The 18,582-nt window shown below is 40.7% G+C and overlaps 1 protein-coding gene across 7 annotated transcripts in view; it reads right to left on the bottom strand.

Annotated features, from left to right (window-relative positions):
* RBFOX2 (RNA binding protein, fox-1 homolog (C. elegans) 2) overlaps positions 1–18,582 on the bottom strand; it is a 135,241-nt gene that overhangs the window by 28,975 nt on the left and 87,684 nt on the right. For all 7 annotated transcript variants that reach the window (XR_001482480.1, XM_015410205.1, XM_015410206.1 and 4 more), the window contains exons 4-5: positions 9,554–9,607; positions 869–961 (exon numbers count right to left, since the gene is read on the bottom strand). Coding sequence is in view for 6 of the 7 variants with exons in the window: in XM_015410205.1 (XP_015265691.1) it covers positions 869–961; positions 9,554–9,607 (147 nt within the window). In the remaining variant the exon portion in view is untranslated. The remainder of the gene's footprint in view (positions 1–868; positions 962–9,553; positions 9,608–18,582) is intronic.

Below are 18,582 nucleotides of genomic sequence, written 5' to 3' on the forward strand. Positions count from 1 at the left end.
GAAAGAGTGAGTCAAGTGAAGGGCCCTAAACACTAAACCATCGAAAAAGGGAAATAAAACAAGAAAACAAAACAAAAAACAAAAGAAAAAAAAGCAAAATATGCAAACATCTTACTCAAAACGGCGGTTTTCAAGGTTTTTTTCTCCTATATTTAGTACTTTTTTTCTTAAAAAGAGAATGGAAGGGAAAGGGGCCAGTTATCTTTCAATATGAGGTAACAGAAAATTAGCCACTAAGTAATTTCCTCCGATGTAGTTTACATTGCCTAGCCACAGTTATCAGTGTTCACTGCATTAATTTGAGTATATATTGTTTTACTGAAATCATATCAATATAAAGTTACTCTCATGACCCCAGTAAACGTCTTCCTGCTCTCTCCGTCCCTGTTTACCATTAGTATCATTTCACACTCATATGGAAGAGAACTGGCCTCTGAGGAAAGGGCAAATACTGGCTGGCCCCCTTTTTGTTGTTAAGACACCAAGTTAGAAATTGGACAGTGTTCTTTTAGTTAGTTCTGATAAGGCTTGGCAAGAGAAGTTGGAGCCTCAAACTGAAGCAAAGGAAAATCAAGACAGCAGAAGGGCAAAAATTTGGAGTGGGTTGGAATAAACTCAACAGAAAGGATAAAAATAAAGAAAAATACCTAAAGTAACAAAATATATATAGATATTTGAGTGGGGGGGATGTTATTTTTATATACATCAGTGCGGGGGAAGGGAGTGAAAAAACAGAGATACAAACACACGCATACACACACACACACACAAGACAGGAATCCAAATGTGAAATAAGTGAGGCAAGACACAAAAAAAGAAAACAAAAGAATAAATATAAAGAAGAAATTGAATTACTGAAGACATGCACCTCGATTTTACGGCCCTCTACCACGGTGCCGTGTAATTTCTCCCTGGCCCTGTCTGCATCAGCACTATTCTCGAAAGTTACGAACCCGAATCCCTGCATGCAGCGGGAGAAGGGGGGAAAACATGCACATCGTTATATATTGAAATACCAATATCTAGATAAATAGAGAAAAAAAATATCACAGTATGAAATTGACATCAGCACAACTTAGCAATACTCTCCTAGAGTCACATTTTTGGTTCATGCATGTTTCATGAAAGAAATTCAATTAAAAAAAAGAATTTGTAATCAGATTAAAAAATAATAAAACATAAAGCAATTGAGGCCAGACTAAAAGTAGTAAAAAGTTACTCGAGACAAATTTGCCTGATGGACAGAAATTTGTTAAACCCTGGATAGAAATCCTTTTTTCATACAGGGCCGTTCAATGCCTACTGTTGCAGCAGTGTCAACAGTCACCTTTCAATGGCAAGGATACAGACAGGTCTTTTGAACAAGCTGCCCCAAGAAAGGGGGTGTGGCACTCCAGAAATCCCGACATTCTAATCTTTGGCCAGGCAGCCCCATCCCCTTCAGCTCTGAGAAAATCACTCTTCTGGCCTCATTTTTTCATCACCTTTCACACAGCTAACAGCAGAGATCATACACAACTCTTGGTTTGCACAATGCCTTCCACAACAGGCCTCTCAGTTGAACATCAGGGCCTCTGTGCTCAATACGTACATCACTGCCAGTCTATAAATATGTTAGGACCTATGTAAAAATAGCACTGAAAGGGACAGCTTCCCTTTCTTAGGGGCTAGGCTATGACAGCTAAATCAATTACATCTGGAACTAAGAAAATGATGCATTCTAATGTGTGACTGTAAAAACCAGTTGTTGTTTGGGTTTTTGTTTTTTTTAGAGTGGCATCTTTCTTTAGAAAGCCCAGAGCTGTTTATATGACTAAGACTAGGAGTGGTCTCCCATTCAGGCACTGACCTGGTCTACCACCCCTTTGGTTCTACAAAACTTCAGCATCCTTCAGCTCAGGACCATTTGCTAGAATGCAGATGTTCGCCACAAATTGCTACGCAAAGATAATCATGACCATTTTACAGTTAGCTTTTAAAGGGACTTGATGAATATTTACTTCTTGCTCTTTGATGTAAAATATAACACCGGTTTATCCTTGTTCTTTGCTAGTACTATCACCTCAGAAGTGGAGGGGAAACAAAGCACATGTTCTGTATTATGGAAACTGCTAATATTAAACAGAAAGCCTTGCCTCCTAACAGAGCAATTCTACATTGAGTTATATTGTTCTAAGGTGATTGACTTTCAATGGGCTTAGAAGGGTGCTACTCTGCTTAGAACTGTACTGTATGATGCAATATGCTTGTTAATTCACAGAAAACTCAGCAATGCAGATATTCTCATAATGCAGTGGCGGTTAGAGAGCCATCTTCTTTTTCCACCAGGAAAAAAAGCAGCCTTTTAAAATATTCTTATATAGGTGTTAACAAAAACCTGCTAGGCTCAAACCTTTTGCTATCTGGATTTTGGACTTCATAGCTGGGCTTCCTGTCATAAGCTGCCCTGTAGAGCTCAATGGAGAGAGTATTCAAAGGAAGGGATAAAAAACTTTTCTAAATGTAGATGACAATTGAATTCTACACTCTCCAAAAAATCCTGTGTTCCAAGAATTTAAGTGTGTCTTTCTAAAAGGGCTTCTTTTGTCAGGCACGCAAGCCCAACTCCTTTCAATGGACCTTTCCCTCTAAAGCAGTCCAGCATTGCTTGTAGAAGTGCTTTTGAAGGCTTTGGGGGCTGAGAGTACAAGACCGTGCCTTATCCATACCCCCCCCCCCCCCCCCCCCCCCCACACCCGCGCACAGAACTACTGTCATTTTAAAAGCAGCGTTGCTCCTGGCAACTGATGCTTTCTCTTATGGTTCCCTTCACTGTTTCAAGTACAGCTCATTTCCAACAGACCTTCCCTCTGGAGCCTACTTTCGGGGAAAGCAGAATTGCTCCTTCTCCTCCAGTGCTTCCCACGCCACATTCTCTTCTACTGGATCAAGAAGATGATGATCTGGAAGTGCTAATTTCTGAGGAAGCTGCTTTTGCCACTGGACTGCTGGGGAAATGAGATTCTATCACAACTTAAGGGTCTAACCGGATCACCCTGTTCTAGATACACTTGTATATATTCTCATCACAATGAAGTAACTGCCCCCAAATACAATACCACATGAATTATAAGATACATAGCTGCAAAGTCTGAGATACTGTGGAAAAAGTTATGCCCTTCATTTGTTGCCACTGTTGACCTATGCATTTAACAAAATTAACAAAGCACATTACATCTCGTGTCATGAAGAGTGACTTCAAACTAGTGCAGGCTACGAAGATGTGTCTTCATGGATCATGACTCCAATGTCACCATGTATGGTACTTTCCTTTCCCTTTTAGAGATTTAACTTGCAATAAAGACTATAAGTTGTTTTAGCTTCTGTTCCAGTTGAACACATCTGTGATCTGTTCCAGTTGAAGACCTTGGCGATTTTTCCTTAAGCACTCCACACCTACAAATAATAACTAGTTATTTGGCCCTGATTGGCGGGCAGGTTGTTTAATATCAGAGACCTTTCACCAGAAGGGAACCAAGTCACCTTTCAAATCATGTGGGTCTGAAAGCATGAAACTTTGTGAGCTGGTATGTTTGTTTTCTCACTGTCACCATGCAGTGATGTGTTATATTTCTTCCAATGATCTTCAATAAATTTTGTCAAGCTTTATAAAAACTGAAGTGTGGTGCAGCATTGTTAATGGGTGCCTCCTTCCCCTCCCTTAGAGTTGAACCAGAGACTGAAGAGGTGAACCTTTAAACATCAGGGCATTTTGAGCCCTGCTAAAGTAAATAAGCTGCTCCTTGCCAACTTGAAGCCTGGAGCCCCTGTAGATTTTGGCAGAAGAACCAAGAGTGAAGCTCCTGGTTGATACACACCATTATAACCAAAAGTCCAATGAAGAAAAGAAATTCAGTGCAATTGTTCCATCTGGACAAGTCACCATCCCTCAACCTAGTCCCCCCCCCCCAGATGTGCTTGTATAACAGACACACTCTCCTGAGCTTCTTGAAACAGAGGCAGGATGCAAAGATGACAGATAAATAAATACATGACAGAGATGAGTGTGTACATTTACAAAATTAGTTCACTGCAATCGTTTTAAATTTTGTCTGCCCTTTAAAAAAAAAATCCCTGCAAACTCAAGAAAACATGGAGAACTTGCAAAAAGCAGCAAGAACTATACATAACATATACATGCCTCTGGCACTCCTAAATTACCCGTAGTTTCAGAGGGTAGCCGTGTTGGCTTGCAGTAGAACAGCTGGATTTGAGCCCAATAGCACCTTACAGACTAACAAGAATAAGCTTTTGAGAGTCGAAGCTCTCTTTGTCTCTAAGGTGCTACTGGACTCAAATCTAGCTGTTCTAAATTACCTCTATTATATTCAAGCAACGTTTGCCGTCCCTGAATTTGTATACTGCTGGAAAATTGACTTTATGAAAAGGGCCAGATCAAGAGAGGGAGAAGTGCTGGATCCAGAAATATATACGGCCTCTCTTTAAATTGGACTTGTTGCTGATTTTGAGATTAAACTGCCTATTCTTCCAACAACAGCCTTCAAGTGGAGAACACGAGCTGATCTGCCTATATAACCTGCTGGCTCTTAAAGGCACTTCTCCTATAATCGGAAACTGGATGGATGTGAGTGCAATCTGGCTGAGACATCTGTCACCCCACTGGTCACCAGAGAAGATTCGGCTGTAACTGGAAGCAATCTGCAGCCCAGTGGCACCCTTTTTTTCTTTCAGGAGCTGTTCAAGGGTCACCAAGAGACCAAATAACCATCACCCTTTTAGTCTGGCCTCAGATTCTGCAAATAAATAACAAGCAACAGGATGAGCAGTGTAAAAATAATAATTATACAGAGTTTATAAAATGTTTCCATCTCTGAAGAATGAGAAAGAAAATTTACCATGTAACTGTAAAGGGAGAAATCAAAAGCAGACGATTCTCCTGGGTGTGGCCAGAACACAGAAATTAAGAAAAAAATAATAATAAAAAAACCAAAAACCAAAGGAAACTAAAACGGAGCCCCTTGAAATCCATGCATTGTTAACCCTTGATCCCCCCCCCCCCCCGGGTTAAGTGTTTAGAACATTCACCTCAGAAGCAGCATCTTTATCTTATGGTGCTGGAAATGACTTTCCATAATTTCAGTTTTTAAAAATATATCTATATATACACACAGACACACTTTAAAGACTGAGTCAACATCCAGAAGCCTGCATTAATGATAAAAAAATCCCAGGGTTAGGGTTACCTGCTTCAAAAGCATATATGCATCTTTTGCCATTCTTCATACTACATTTGAGATGAGCGATAGGAACTGTTTCAACATTTGTGGGGAGGGGGGCATACTGTTATTAAAGTGAGCATTTAAAAGAAGTGGAATTCCCATTTAAGAGTATACTGCATGGATCAAAATCAAGGAGCAGTATTGTTGTTCTGCTTATATTCTGCCTTTCTTCCATAGAACTCAAGGCAGCATACATGGGATTTATCCAGGTATTGACCAGACTTTCTTCAAGGTTCCTTTGTCACGTTAAGAATGATGAAAAAGGTTATACATTGTAGTTTAAGAAAGATCATTTCACTCTGAAGGAAGATAACTCATGAAGAGCTCAAAACTGTATAAAGGTATTTTTGCTATTTGAAGTGAGTCCAGAGCTTTAAAATCTGTACCAGAGAAAGACAGGACTTTCTTTTAGAGTCATATTGAACAAGCTAGAATGCAATGTAAAAGAGGTGTGAATCAATGAGAAGCACTTTTGTTAGCAGAACAAAGAGAACAAATTTGTTGCATATTAAGAGTAGCATATATATTAATATGCCTATGGTGTACATGCTACACTGGCTGGCCATATCAGCCCATGACTATTCAGAGAAGTTCAAACCTGATTATAATCAAATTTGCCACATACCTTGCATATTTTTTTTTACACTTTTGGTTTGGTCCTATTTATACACAAAAGAACTCCATTGTGTGTAAAGATCTCACCCAAATCATGAATAGTACACAGTGTATGCTTCTTAGATGCGAAGACTGAATTCTGCATCTGTAATGCACACTTTCAGCAACATATAGCATAGGAAACAGATATGTCACAGGGAAAAGTCAGGCCGTTTACCCTATGTACAGCTGCTGTGGAGATGCAAGCCCTCATTGTGCAATGCCTACCTATATCTTGATTGGGCCAGGAAACAGAATATAATCGACATATTTCTTCCCTTTTGATCAAATACAGGTGAGCCATAGTAAGTGAATGCCCTGATCTAGATAGCCCAGTCTAGCCTAATCTCATCAGATCTTGGAAGCTAAACACGGTTGCCCTTGGTTAGTATTTGGATGGGAGATCATCAAGGAAGACCAAGATTGTGATGCAGAGGAAAGCAATGGCAACCAACCTCTGAACGTCTCTTGGCTTGAAAACCCCACAGGGTCACGATAAGTCAGCTGTGACTTGATGAGGAAAAAATAGTGAATGGGTGGTTCAAATAATTACTTCCTTGATTCAGGTAGGCCCACTGTGGCAAACTCTGAGTGCCCCTAATCTAAAGGAATTTGTATTAATCAAAACCTAGAGTAAATGGAAGACACTCAAGCTAGTTTCCATGAAAACCAAAATACTTCATTTTGGGGCAAATGAAGTAATTCCACAGGAAAAAGAACCTGGAAAACTCCTTTGCTTTCGTTAGGTGTTCAACCAGGAACATTACCAGCAGAAGACTAACAAGGACATATGAGAATCACCTAGTAAGAAAGCACTTTGGGCCAAACAGAAAAGAGACTGTATTAAATAGCTCCAAACTATAGTTCATTCTTAGTTTTCATCCAATTCGTCCAATACCCAATAGATTCTCCTCATCGTTTTTGAGGGAAATTACACACAATTTTTCTTTTTATGTTGTTGTGCTCTTATGAAGTATCAATATTTTAAAATGCTGCAAACATGCAAAAAAGCACACTGATCACTTATTTCTCCCTGTAGTTTGAGTTATCATCTCATCTCAGATGGAGCAATGGGTTAAGATGCAAAATCTTCAGGAACTCACAGATTTCCCAACACGGGAAAACAATTATGACAGAGGATCTTTGCAAGTTATGAAGGGATAAAGATCTGCTCAGTCCATAGGGCAGTTTCCCAAATACCCGGGGTGGGGGTGGGGTGGGAATCCAGGTCAATTTGTTTTTTTTATTTTACATGTTCACCTTTTAAACATTCATTTATCAAATACATATCCAAGAATACACCCTTTAGAAACCCAGGGAGGGAAGGGGTAATATTGAGAACACAGCACAAGGCAGGCAGCGGGAGCATCTGCTTTCCGATTCCCAAGAGAGAGGAGAAAAGAGGTTCCATATCGTTAGGTTAGAACAGAAACCACAAAGTAGGAGAAAGGCATTCAAGTTTTGGCATACTCTTTTGCAAAAGGGGGGGGGTGACAAGTGAGGGGGTCCCTGAAAAAGATTTGTGTTCCTTCACTGGGATGGTTAAGCTATAGTTTTACAAAGAACTGCAAATCCCAGATGCCCTGCTTAATATTCACTGACAAAACCCACAGAAATTTCTGGGAGTGTCTTGAGTTCCATTTATGCTATCTACCATCTTTGAAACAGCAAGCCTCAATTTTGAAGCTACTGATAAACTGCTGTGAATCTGACAGGTGAGAATCAGAAATTCTAGTGCTTGGTGAACAACTATATGGATTAAATATTTACTAAATGAAACCAGTAGGGTAGATGCCTATAAGACAGTTAACAGAAAACAGTTCTTGTTTTAACTGAAAACCAGAAGCCTTGAGCTTATTTAGCTGCAGGGTTAAGCATTTATAGTCAAAATTTTGCAATTTTATGTGTTTGTGTGTAAAATGTGTGAGGCAGATCGTGTGATGTGAAGGACCAAGAGTACATAATAGCAAAGACTCGAATAAAGTGTGTTATTGTTTCTGACAGGTCTGTTATTTTTGCATCCTTTTTGCAGACTCTAAAGAGAAGGGACTGCGTACATGTTTCCCCAAGACACATAAAGTGTTGGTCCATTAATACCAAACCTGGGTGCAGAAAAGTATTTAGTGGCTTGCTTCTGAGAAGCTGTAAATGAGAGACACTCAGGTTGAAGAGGGCAGCATAACTCAGAGGGCCTGCCTGTAGGACTCCGCTAAGGCTCTGCTACTCTCCCCAGTAGCCCTTTCACGTGACCTGCTGGCTTTCTCCCACACAGCACCTACAGCTGGCTGAAAGAGAGTAGTCCAGCACAGCGTCCCTCGTGTTCTCAAAGTGCAGCCCACTGCTATTCTGCTGCTCTCTATAAGCAGAGCCTTCTCAGTACAGGCAGAATTGTATATATTTCATATCACAATTTCATAAAGTAAATTAGAGTGACTCATTTGTCCCTAGAGGATGTAAAGAACAAAGCAAAGCAAAAACCCAAAAAACCAGAGCCGATTTCAGAATTTATTGGAGATATACAGAAGGTACGTTCGCACATGAAATGACCCCTTTTCTGGTTTTCAGGTAACACAGGCATAGGAATTTCAACATGCTAAATATGGACAGGAACTTAAACCTGAAGATAGAAATCCAGCAGGGGTTCTACTATGCAGGGATACGAACCTCAAGACAGTGACGAGAGGGGTTAAAAATAAAGTACTAGCCAGGTTGCACTTTTAAACTGTCATGTGATGGGGTGGGGGGGACAGATGTTCATTTTTAATTAAAAGTGGAAAACTTAGCATTGATTAAGTCAAGCATAGTATAGACATGCACTGTGCAAGCTTCCCCCACAGAGCTCTGCCAATGCACCTTGCTCCTGACCTGCAACACTCCCTGCTATTCCAGTGCTGGACCTACTGGGCAGAGAGAGAATCATATCAATTCTTCAGTGAAGGGACATCGATTTTGTGATGAGAACCAGTTAGGAAATATCACTCAAAATGACTGCACTTGTAACCCTAACGTCTGAAATCTTTTCTCCAGAGAATCTGATTGGCATTAACGCTCAACAAAACTATCTTTCTATCACATCATGAGCAGCTACACAAAGCTGTTCTAGAAATGTGGAAGGTTATACAGATTAGTTATGAAAGATCAATGTTTTGGCAATGCTGAAAGGTCCACTATACTATCAAAGGGGTGAACAACTATCTTTTACACAAGATATCCTGTGAAATCTCTTATATCCCACTTAATATATTTTTGAGGTTTGTTAATGGGGGGGAAAAACACTGCAAGAGTCATCTTTCCCCAAACACTACTCTCCAAAGTATGGAGGAAAAAAGCCCTAATGGCTTCAGTAAACCCCTTTGTTCTTAAATGATTCTGAACTTTTGGGATCCTGATCTTTCAAAGGGAAAATTATGGGAGTATTAGAGCAGACAGACAAATACGCTGCACTCAACACCTGTAATTATCAGGAAAGGCAACATGAACTCCTTAGATAACTTTGCCATATATGTTGCCTGATTCCAGTTCTTTCTGGAAAATATGTTCTCTGGACAGCAAGCTGCCTTGTCACATCAAATGGAAGGGGGAGGGGACTGAGAAACTGGGAAGAGAAATAAAAAGCTTACCTTAGAGCCACGTTCATTAAAGATTATCTCTACATCAAGAATTTTGCCAAATTGCTGTAAAGACAAAAAAGAAAAAAATCATCCCTAGTCTTTTCATTTGTACTTTTAAAATTTCTGATCCATTGGTTTAAACAACATATTTTTCACCTCTCAAAACCAGAGGTCTTCATTCCCACCCTCACAATCCAAAACATATTAATAAAGTAGCTAAGGTTCTCAAGCTGTAAAGGAAACCACCAATATTCTGAACAATGGATCTAGAATGTAGATCACAAAAATCCACCCAGCGGGGCCATGCACAGACAGCAGAACTGTTTCTGCAAAACTGATAGGCTCCCCACATTTGTGGGAAAATCTTAAATCATAAAATGGGGGGGGGGGAGAATTAAATTAAAATAAAACGTCAAGATCTCGGCAGCTGTTCTGGATTGCCTTTGCAACTCTGGTAACCCCAAACGGCTGCTGTGGCTTCACTTTTACACTGCAGGAGAGTTGAGGAAAGGAAGAGTGGGCAAGTAAGACAAGGAGGAAGGTGGGGGTTGGTGGGAAGATGGAAAGAAAAGGGGGAATGGGGACAGAAAGGAGGAAAGGAAGCTGGGACAGGAGGGGAAGTGGCAGATGGAGCCTCACTGTTTAGGAAGGGTACAGCCACATCCATTTAATATGCCTATGGCTGGATCAGCCATATTTTCAGACAACAGTACCTCCATCAAGTCAGGATTAAGCTTAAGTTTTTTCAACCCCCCTCCAACTATTGATGTCAGATAGTGGTCTAGAATTTACACCGCTTTTCCAGGATCTGATGGAGAAGAGACAGTGATACCTACATACTGATGGCCCAGACCTCACCCAATGGCTTCCTATGAACTGTAAATAGCTTGAGAAACAAGAATGGACTTGGTGGAACTCTATACAAGACCATGCAGCGGAACAGCAGCTCTCCAGTGCCAAATTTGAAATTTCCAAAAGCAACCACGGCAAACAACATGTCATGGACCTAATCAACTAAAGTGGTTCAGAAGGATACTATGGCCGAAGGTACTGAAAGTCTAAAGAAGTAACATGAGTGCCTTGTCCATCTCCTACTGAAAAGAATACATTACTAGGACCCAGGCAGTTCAGACTGCAGACAGACTGAATAGAAGAAGATATTACACAGAAATTTAGGAATTGTGCTGCCACTGCAGGTTCATGCATCTTGCCCCAAGAACACAGAATTAGTGATTAGCTGAATTGGTCATAGTTGGTGGGATCATTAGTCCCCTGCTCCCAGGAGTGGCTGCAAATATGGTCTTTAAGGCTGAGAACACCATCCCTCCCCTCAAAGGGTACTTATAACCTCTCTTACCCAACCACCCCCCTTCTTGACAGATTTAATTAGTTAGTAATGCCAAGGTTTTAGTGCACAAACAGTAGGCATGACTCCAAAGTTCTTGTCCACATTATTAGCCTGTACAAACTAAAAAGTATCCAACAAAAGAGAAGATATGGAAGTCCAAGGGACAGCCAGACATAAAGCTATAATAAAATCATTTATATAGATTCCAACAGATACCATCCTTAGTAGCAAATTACTGTGCCACTTGGTCACTGAGGGTTCCTTCTTCTGTGCACAAAGATGTAACAGGTGTAGTCATCACTCCGAAAAATTCTGCTGGGTGGCATAACTGCCAATGAAAGTAATGGTAAGAAAAAATGTGTTCTCTTTCATGCTATTCCCACCACGGTATAGCTCCTAAGTTTAGCAGCATCCCATGTTCATGAAGATTTGTTGCAAATCTTTTACTATTGCTATCTAGCTACTGTTCCTGCCATTTCATTGCTTTAGCTCCTTGGCTAATAAGGCTCTAACTAGCGGGAGAAGGTATTTAGGAGTGATCATGTCAACATCACAGGCTGCCAACTCACTCCAGAGATCAACAGGACCACCAACCATGCCAGCTAGAAAATCTCTGAGAACCATCAGTATTTCCCAAGGACCATTCTAATTGGCCCCTCACTCCTTCAGTCCTTGCAACTCTAAACTCTTATCAAGTCATGCTTTCTCGAGAAGGAACTATAGTGAATTCTTCACTATCAGAGCTTCCTGCCCAGAGCAGAAAACACATTCTGATTGGCCTGTCAGGTGTACTTTTGGCATGTTCTCACTGAGGAGTTGGATAGTAAGAATTCTTTTCCCTCTTACTTTCAAGTACAAACCTTCTACAATAAACTAAAATCCTTTCATTTCCTTGGAGTTGTACAATTTATCTAAAATACTGGTTAATTTATTTAGAAGACTTCTATGTCACCTCTCCAGACAGCTACAAAGTGACTCATAGGGTTAAAAATACAATAAAATCGTAACACCAACAGCATAAAATGAAGCTAAAGAAACAAACCATAAAACATCCACCCAGCAGCCTTTAATACTATTCATAATACAGTTCTCATACTAGAAGCAGACCATAAAAATAGATATAGATGGAACCTCACAGTTAACAGCCTGTCCCTGGCCCAAAGGACATCTGCTTAGCCTTGACCAGGGCCAGGGCTTTTTCTGCCCTGGCCCCAGCCTGGTGGAACATGGTCCTGCTGGAGATCATGGCCCTGTGGGACCTATTACAGTTCCTCAGAGCATCTAAAACTGAGCTGTTCCGCCAGGCCTTTGGGTGGGGCAGCAGGTGTCCAATTACTCCATCTATTGGCCTCCCTTGGTGAACTTTCCATCTTTGAAAAGTCCATCAAGTGAAGAACCACAGTCTGGTTTACGGCCTAGCAGCTCCAGTTCCCAAGATTACTATGCTAAACTGCAGTGCTATCTGTCATTACTTTACAGCTTGTTTTAACTGTTTTAACTATTTATTGTGAAATATCTATTGTGAAATGTTTTAATTCCTACTGTGGATTCGCTGTTGTTATCCGCTCTAAGCCTACTTCTGGCGAGGGCGGAATACAAGCCAAAATTAATTAATAAATAATAATTTAAAAATAAATGTTTTGGCCTGGCACCTAAAAGAAAACACACAAGGTAACAGGTGAGCCTCATGGGGATGAGCACTCCACAGGTGAGGTGCCACCACTGACAGGCAAACTACACGATACAGTTTCAGAGGCTAGCCGTGTTAGACTGCACAAGAACACAGTTGGATCTGAGTCCAGTAGCACCTCAAGAGGCCAACAAGATTTTCAAGGGCATAAGCTTTCAGAGTGAAAAGGGAGCTTTGACTCTCAAAAGCTTATACCCTAAAAATCTTGTTGGTCTCTAAGGTGCTAATAAAGTCAAAACTAACTGTTCTACATGTTACAGTGTATACAAGTCTACCATGGGGACTCCCAGCCATAAAGCAGCTGTCAGTTCGCAGTGGGAACTCGATGGAAAAGCGTGTACAAATCCTATTCAGATCAGGACCACAGTGCAGTGGGTAGGGTGTTATCTGCCCCAACTGGAGCTCCATGTCCAGCCTCTAAATGCATTTACATTTATTTATATCCTGCTTTTCTCCCCAGTTGGGACTGGAAGTGGCTTCCGAACATTGGTTTTCCCTCCTCCCTCACAATAGCCCAAGCTCTGAGCTTCCATTGTAGAAGTGGCAATTCAAACCCAGGTTGCCCAGGATCCTCGTTCGCCAGTATATCCAACTACACTACACTACACACTGGGTCTTACCAGTGGGGTAAATAATGCTCCTCCCAGCACTACTTTGGCTTGGAAAAATGACATGGGTGGGTGAGGCTGGAGCTCTTCCTCCCCTACTCCACAGTCCCAATCTGAATAGGGCACCCATGGCACTTGAGTGAATTTTCCACTGGGAAACTTACTAATGCACTCTGACTCAGTGATTTCATGTTGGATTGTCCCTTAATAGTAGTAGGCTATTTCTGGGTATCATTTTGGCTTAGTACAAACATCATTGATTGTCAGATTCTACCTTGCCACTCAATCAGTCCAACACATAATTAACGACCTGCAGCCTATCCTAGAGAATGACATTCCCTCACAAAGGTCTTGGGTGGCAGGCCTTTCCTTGCTTACAGACAGCCTCCTAACCTAAGACAATGTCTTACCTAGAACAATGAATTTCCTAACAGATGGACAAACTCAGGAACCAGACTCTGCAACAAACCTAGATGCCAGCTTTGCATATACACTCATACAACATGATCACAGTATCTAAGAACATCAATTGTATCAAATCTGGCTCATTTACTTTTTCATCTTTAAATGTTATACAAGCCATCAAGTGCCAACAATGCCCTTCTACTCTCTACACTGGACAAAGAGGCTAGACCATATGCAAAAGAATAAATGGACACAAAACTGACATCAAAAACTGTAATACTAAGACACCTGGAATTAAACATTTTAATCTCCCAGGACATGCTGTTGCTAATGTAAAATTAACTGTTCTAAAAAGAAATTCAAAGAAGAATTCAACAAGAAATTGTTGAATTAGAATTTATTAAGAAGTTCAACACTACAGCGCAACCCTCCTTCCAAGTTTAACAACTTCAGATTTCCACTCACTACAGTTGCTAATATCTTGCATACCTCTTCCCTTAAAAGATATTAATTAGTTCAGCTGTACCTCTGTAACTGTAACTGGATATCCAGTGGCACCTTTAAGACCAAGTCAACTTTGTTGGTCTTAAAGATGCCACTGTACTCAAACTTTGTTCTATTGCTTCACACCAACACGGCTACCCACCTGAATGTAACTGGATATGCTTATCCTGTTTCATCCTGCACTTTCCTAGATCAGATTTTATGTGACTCCTACTTTGCCTGTTTACCAACAATTGGGAATGGTTATCCACCATTCTGAGCAAATTCTCAGAGCCAGTGTGGTATAGTGGTTAAGAGCAGTGGGCTATAATCTGGAGAACAGGGTTTGATTCCCACTTCTCCATATGAAGCCTGCTGAGTGACTCTGGACCAATTACAGTTCCCTCAGAACTCTCTCAGCCCCACCTGCCTCACAAGGTGCCTGCTGTGAGGAGGGGAGGGAATATGACTGTAAGCTGCTTCGAGACTTCTTAAGGTAGAGAAAAGCAGGGTATTAAAAAATCAACTCTTTTTATTCTTCTAATTACGCTTTCGATTTGAATGACCGTTCCCCGACACACACTTTTGTTGCTAATCTAAATACATTGAGCTCTCACTCACAAAGACTTAAGATGGAATACATTTTGTTAGTCTCTAAAGTGCCAGTGGAACTCCTGTTTTATTTTGCTCCTACAGACTAACATAGCTATCCATCCAGAATTCACACCTTTTAGTCACACTGACTCTCAATCAGGATCTTGGCCTGCTCGGCTATCTTTTCTGTCAACAGCATATAAACCCTACTCTCTCTGCTCTGTTGATTTTTTTCCCAGCCACACCCTTTATTGATACCTCATTAACTCCGGGTCTTTTCTGCCATCTTTTCGCCTTGACCTTGCCTCATATTCTTTCCTTAGGCTCTCTGTTTTCTACCTGTCTGGTTTTGTTCCTTCCTTGAGCTCACTTCCCCTTATAGTTTCACTGTCTCCTGAATCGTCTTCTCACTAGGCTTTCCAGGCTTCAGCCTTCCTATGCAGCTCACACTGTTCCCCCCGTCCCTAAGCCTGGATGAAAGACCTTTTATTTCATGGCTAACCAGGGCCAGCTGCCCTGCAGAAGAAGGGAGAATGGAGGACCCCTTCCATTGACTTGTGATTCAATTTTCATCTGGCCCCTTGTTACATATATTCTACAGAAGCCAAAAGGAGCAAATAATTGAAAGGTGGCACAGAAATGCTGCAATAGGCAAATTTAGCTCAGCTAATACAAACTAGAATCTTAATCACTGCTGTGACCACAATACCCCTTAGAGCATTCCAGTACAGCTTGATGAAAAGCACTGCCAGAAAATCTGCGTGACTATCATTTTTCAATGTCTTCATCATTAAACTAGGCTCCCTCTCATCAGATCACTCGCGTGTTCTAAAGCTTGTCTTAAAGCCACCATCAAACATTTGGACAGTGTGTTGCCCTAAATTATATATTTTACATACTACGAATTGTTTTTCTCTGACGACATCACATTACCCATGATACTATGGTGTTTCACATGCTCATAACCCATCTGCTTGAACTATACTATCTAGAATGGAATTGGGTCTGATATACTGTGAAAATACTGTATTATTACCATAAAGTGTATGATTTTCAGAATATTCTGCTTCAAACATTGTGAGTCACATCCGCTAATTATTATTAAATAAAAAGCAGGCACCACTGCCTACTCTGCAAGCTTTATAGACCAGCCTTCAATGTAACTATTTCAGTCGTTGTCAACTCTTCTAAACGTTAACTGCAAACAACATGACTTTCCCTAGAGGCAATGAACTAACTAGGCCAGCAACATTCACTATGTGGACAGTGCTAAACTAGACATTGCACGTACAGTAAGAAAGTAGTCACTGGAGGTTTCAGTTCCTGATCCAAAGGGGCTTCCTATGCTTTTAATAGACGCTCAACAAAGGAGATTATCTGGCAGATACAAGTTCCTCTGCTTCACTGCTCAAAGCAAGAGCACTTGATGCCCAACATCTCACTGTCAGTCAGCTATCAAGGTTTGTGGGATAGGTGTCTTATGTTGTAAGAGCAAGAAGCCAGATTCACAGAGGTCATCGAGCTGACATCTACAGAAAACAACAAAAGGTAACATACTCATTTTTTTCCTATCACAACTGTGTAGCCAAAATAGTCAGGCACTGAGCTAAATTCTGTATTCAAATATATTTCACTTCCATATTTAAACCATAGTAGTTTTCAGATTTATTCTTTGCCCTTCTGAGGCAGGGTATATTACATACCAGTTTACACAGAAACATGAGGCAAGACTTGACAGAGTTTTACTGATTACTGAGAAAGCACAGTGCGTGTGTGCTAAAGTAATCAAGTATTCAGAAGTAGTTTGCAATTATTGTTAGCTTTAGGCCAAACAGTTCTGGCATTTTCCCAAAATGGCATGGTGACAAAGTAGTTGCTAGGACTGAGATTTGGTTTATTTGAGACTATTCTTATTCAGCTTTCCACAAAATTAATCTTTCATATGCAAACTTGGGGCTCTGAACTCCTGGGGTTAGAATTTTTGTATCTCTGAAGCCAAAGGTATCTCAAGGCTGGTGGTGTTAAATCAAAACAATTTAAAGAATTGTTTTAAAATACAAAGAATAAAAGGTAGTAAATAAGTCACATTTTAACAAAGTTAATTCATTATATAAATCTATTACTATGTAACTAAATAGAGCGTTTTAAAGATTTGGTAGTCAAAGGCCCCTGCCACACGGCCGGGGAAAAGGCGCTTGAAGGCGCGGCTTTTAAAAGCCGCGCCAACGTTGACATGGCACGACGGGATCCCACAGATTCCCCGGCCGCGCCGCCGTTTCTCCCCGGCGCGATCAAACGCCGGGGAGAAAACACGGCCCTAACCGGGGGCCGGCCGAACTGCGCATGTCCGAGCATGCGCAGTTCGGCTCCGGGCCGGGGTTGTGCCGGCGCAAAGTCGCGCCGGCGATCAAACGCCCGGGAAGAAGCGCCTCTTCCGTTTGAACCACCCAGGTAGGTGGTTTAGTTTGAGGCGGCTTTGGGCGGGGAAGGGGCAGTTCGGCCACGGAAGCAATACGCTTCCCAGATGTTGTGGTGTGATCGCGCCGGTTTGATCCGGCTCCGAACTGTCCCGCTCCCGGCCCAAATCGGCTAGTGTGAACGGGACCAAAGTTGGTCAAAAACTAAAATCCATTTATTACCTGGAATTCTGGAGAATTCCAAAGGTTGCACAATGTGCTGCGTTAATAAGGTTTGATCTTAATAAAACATGGCTTTTGTTTTTGGACTTTATGGGCAAATATAACTACAAGCTTTTTGTCTACTTTCAGAATACTGGAATTTAGAGAAAGGAATATTTCAAATGGACAAAAAAGAGTCTGAGAAACTTCACTAGACAATGCACAATTTGTCTTATATTGACAGTTTCCCCTCCAGTATTATCAGTGTAAGAATCACTACATTTTCCCTTTATTTCTCAACCTTTTAACGAACCTGTACATTCTGTTTGGCATCTGAGAGTACTTCGATGAACTGCTGGTTAGTATATTTTCAGGGGTTGGCTTCCATTTCTGCTGCTTCTTCCCAGCATCTCAAGAACACAATCTGATACCGGCTGGCCACACCCTGTGCCTACTGAAATCAGCTAAGCATTATACACAAGATGCAGACAGAGGCCTTAGCACCACAGCATGAAAGTTGTATTTCTGTCCCTACCCCACCCTCTGCAGCATTCACCCTGGTGATGAGTTCTGGAGTGAGTTCATGGCAGAGGTGACATTTGAACATGGACTTCAAAATTCTGAGCTCCGATGCTACACTAGCTTTTTTATATTAAAGAAGTCCGAAAGAAGGTAATGGATTGTTTGAAAATACTGCATTAATGGAATGACAGCAATGTTTGCTTGTTTGCAATTAAATTAAAAACAATTAGAGTTAAAAAATCCAATTTAAAGATTTTTTGACTAATAAAATGGATTTTTAAAATGTCATCAATTTTTATGCTCTTGTGCTCTTACTCAGAAGAACTGGAAGTTTTGATTTAGCATATTTTCTTTTTAATTTGAAATAAAAAGCCTCCCAATGGATTGACAACAATGTTTGCTTGTTTAAAATTAAAAACAATTAAAGCTAAAAAAATAAAATCCAATTTAGATTAAAGGGTTTTTTGACAAATAAAAATGGATCTTTAAAATGTCATCAATTTTTATGCTCTTCTGCTCTTATTGAGAAGAATTGGCAGTTTTGATTTAGCATCTTTTTAAAAATAAAAAGCCTCCCAGAGGTGGCAAAAACTTTACAATTTATTGTCATTTGGGGGCAGGGGTTAAGTATGATTTGTGCCATTTGGTATAGCTTCTTATCTGTTAATATGACTTGTGAATGGAAAGTGTAAGCTTTAGAAAGTGTAAGCTTTAATATTTCATTTAGTATTAGAACAAGTGGAGATCCACAAGAAACTTGGGAGGGGGCA

Source organism: Gekko japonicus, unplaced genomic scaffold (assembly GCF_001447785.1).
Source record: "Gekko japonicus isolate JY-2015 unplaced genomic scaffold, Gekko_japonicus_V1.1 scaffold933, whole genome shotgun sequence".
NCBI lineage: Eukaryota > Metazoa > Chordata > Lepidosauria > Squamata > Gekkonidae > Gekko > Gekko japonicus.